A 3610-nucleotide genomic window follows, 5' to 3' on the forward strand; every position below is an offset into this window, starting at 1 on the left:
GAAGGGAAATTGCATGGAAATGGAAGGAGACCCTCAGGGTTATACAAAATTACATACATGAACAAGTGAGGGGAAAGGGAAAAATAATACAAGGGGGACAAATGAATGACAGTAGAGGGGGTAGAGAGAGAAGATGGGAGGGGAGGGGAGGGGAGGGGGGATAGTAGAGGATAGGAAAGGCAGCAGAACACAACAGACACTAGTATGGCAATATGTAAATCAATGGATGTGTAACTGATGTGATTCTGCAATCTGTATATGGGGTAAAAATGGGAGTTCATAACCCACTTGAATCAAAGTGTGCAATATGATATATCAAGAACTATGTAATGTTTTGAACAACCAACAATAAAAAATTTAAAAAAAATAAAATATAATGCAAAGAGAGTAATAATGTAAATAAAATTGTTAGAGATTATGGAAGATATTTTAGAATTGTATCAATAAGGACTATATTGTTCATAATAATTTTATCTTTCTTCTCTCTTTAATTTCTTGTATCTCCAATATCTTTAAAAGAGGAAAAAGGAGAGACCCAGAGACAGGGAAAAAGAGAAAGAAAGAGAGAGAGATGAACCATACAGTGATCACAGAATTTGTGCTCCTAGGCCTTTCTGATGATCCTAAACTTCAGATTGTAATTTTCCTGTTTTTATTTATCACTTACATATTAAGTGTCACTGGGAATCTGACTATCACCACTCTAACCTTGGTGGATTCCTGTCTACAGACTCCTATGTATTTCTTCCTCCAGAACTTCTCTTTTTAGAAATCTTATTTACAACTGTTTGTATCCCTAGGTTTCTAGGCGCTATTGTCACCCAGGATAAGACCATTTCCTATAACAATTGTGCAGCACAACTTTTTTTCTTTATCTTCATGGAAGTGACAGAATTTTACATTCTCACTGCCATATCCTATGACCACTATGTTGCCATCTGCAAGCCACTTCATTACACAACCATTATGAGCAGGAAACTCTGCACCCTGCTTGTGCTGTGTGCCTGGGTGGGTGGGTTTCTGACCATTTTCCCACCCCTGATGCTTCTACTCCAGCTGGATTACTGTGCTTCCAATGTCATTGATCACTTTGCATGTGATTATTTTCCCCTCTTACAACTGTGTTGCTCAGATACATGGCTCCTAGAAATCATTGGTTTCTACTTTGCTCTGGTTACTTTGCTATTCACTTTGGCATTAGTGGTTATATCTTACATGTACATTATCAGGACCATTTTGAGAATTCCGTCTGCCAGTCAGAGAAAAAAGGCTTTTTCTACCTGTTCCTCTCACATGATTGTCATTTCTATTTCATATGGAAGTTGTATATTCATGTATGCTAATCCCTCTGCCAAAGAAAAGGCATCACTGACTAAAGGAGTAGCTATTCTCAACACCTCTGTTGCCCCCATGCTGAATCCTTTCATCTACACCCTGAGGAACCAGCAAGTAAAGCAAGCCTTCAAGGATGTGGTCCACAGAGTAGTATTTTCTACAAATAAATAAAATAAGTTTTTGTAAAAAAAAAAATAAGGGACACTATAAAAAGCAACTTAGTAAAGTCTTGAAATTCATAAATATCTTTACTAAATATTCTTGTTCTCTAATAATTTTTTAAAATGTCACATTATACTTAATTTGAAATTTTTTCTGGTCCATTTCTTCCACCTCCACACCCAAGGACATCCAACATATTGTTCACCAAGTTATTTAAATGTATGACAAAGTTTTCCAATACAGAATTTTTTCTTGAAATGGCATGTATTTATTTAAAATATACTCTATGATGTAGTAAATAGTTTTAATTCTGTTTATATCACCACATTGTACTTCAGATGGAATTTATCTCATGTTTTCAAGGTGAATATTAATGTCATAATGTATTTAAATCTACATGTTCTGTATCTTGATTCATTAGATTCAGTCCCTATAGGTAATGTGTTCTATTGCATTGTATCTTTAAATGTACAGATTTGTGAAATTTAAAGGGCATCACTTTCATTTTCTCTGTAAATTGAGTTGCTTGTTTAATATACAAATATAAATTTAAGTTTCATTATAATTATGTTAACATATGATTATCAACTCAACAATTAAACTTTTGTCTTGAGTTTTATCAGTTAATAATTATACCACAGGAGTATTTCAAATTAAATTGTTCCATTTATAAATTTTTTCCCAAGTAATGTTGAGTAGAAAACTTGAAGACTAATATATTTTATTTCTAAATTTGTAGACTAGTATAATTTACAAAGTAAAATACACAATGAATTTAAATATTTATAAAATAAAAATCATTATACTGATTTTAAAACATTTCAAAGAATTCTTAGTCCTTACCTCACAACTATTTGCTAATATCTGGAAATCAAAGGATTCTAATATAAGAAATTAAAATGTTGTACTGGGGTTGTGGCTCAGTGGGAGCACACTTGCCTAGCATATGTGAGGCACTGGGTTTGATTCTCAGAACTACCTACAAATAAATAAAATTAGGGTCCATGAACAACTAAAAATATATTATATTTAAAAAAGAAATTAAAATGTTAATGTCTCTCTGAGACATTAGGAATTCTTATGATTTATAGATGAACACATGGCTTTGAATTAAATGTTTCTGGTAGCTTTTTGAATTAAATATTTCCAAGGAACTTTCACATATGTATTACATACATTTTTTAAAAATAAGTCCTCCAGAATATGGTTCAGCAATTGAAAAATTTCATTCTTGTTCTTATGCAGTCCTAAGCAAGAGAGAATAAAATAAGAAAATAGTTTATTACAATGTAATTTTATAAGTTTTATGTCTCTATGAGGAATATATTGTGTATGTATTTTAGATTAATTTTTATACATATTTGGACACAATACCTTTTTTATATTTATTTATTTTTATGTAGTGCTGAGGATCAAACCCAGTGCCTCACATGCACTAAACAAGTGCTCTACTACTGACAATCCCGGCCTCTATAATGTATATATTTAAAAATGTATTGAAATATAAATAATAACAGTTAACTCACAACATTAACAATTCACATAATTTTACCAATAAGAAAGATAAAATAATTGTTATTTTTATTTCTTGCACTAGTGTTGAGAGCCACAGCCGAAGGGGCCCCAGCAAACTTCCAGCTGCCAGCAAACTTCCAGCTGCCGGCTGATGATTGGCTCACAGCGGCCCCAGCAACATCTAGCTGATTGGCTCCTCTGCGGTGATGCTCATTGGGCTGTTTCCCTGCCCTTTCAGACCACGGAGCTGCTCATTGGGGGACTTTTTTGGCTCCGCCCACGTGACCCAGCCAATCGGCCTCAAGAGCAGGAGGATTGTGGGAGGTGGAGAGAAGCTTGTGTGGGAGAGAGAGGCTTGTGGAAAGCTGGTGGTGGCAGTTGAGGCTCTGAGGGTTTTTCCTGAGAGGCTGTTTTGTTTGGCGTGTGTGGTTCTAAAAATAAAGTTAGTTTCTTTTGACAGTGGCTCCTGATTGTGCCCAGCCAGACTGTGGCACACCAGGATAATAGCCATGATATAGATTACATGTATGTGTGTGTGTGTGTGTGTGTGTGTGTATATATATATATATATATATATATATATATACTGTCTCTTATA

The 3610-nt window shown here is 34.3% G+C and overlaps 1 protein-coding gene across 1 annotated transcript; it reads left to right on the top strand.

The window, feature by feature from the left end:
• Positions 1-571: 571 nt before the first annotated feature.
• Positions 572-1506, top strand: LOC107133749 (olfactory receptor 6C3-like). Its single transcript, XM_015475960.1, is given in 2 exon segments — positions 572-758; positions 761-1506. Coding segments are annotated over 2 exon segments (933 nt in total).
• Positions 1507-3610: the final 2104 nt, after the last annotated feature.

Source organism: Marmota marmota, unplaced genomic scaffold (assembly GCF_001458135.2).
Source record: "Marmota marmota marmota unplaced genomic scaffold, marMar, whole genome shotgun sequence".
Classification (NCBI taxonomy): domain Eukaryota; kingdom Metazoa; phylum Chordata; class Mammalia; order Rodentia; family Sciuridae; genus Marmota; species Marmota marmota.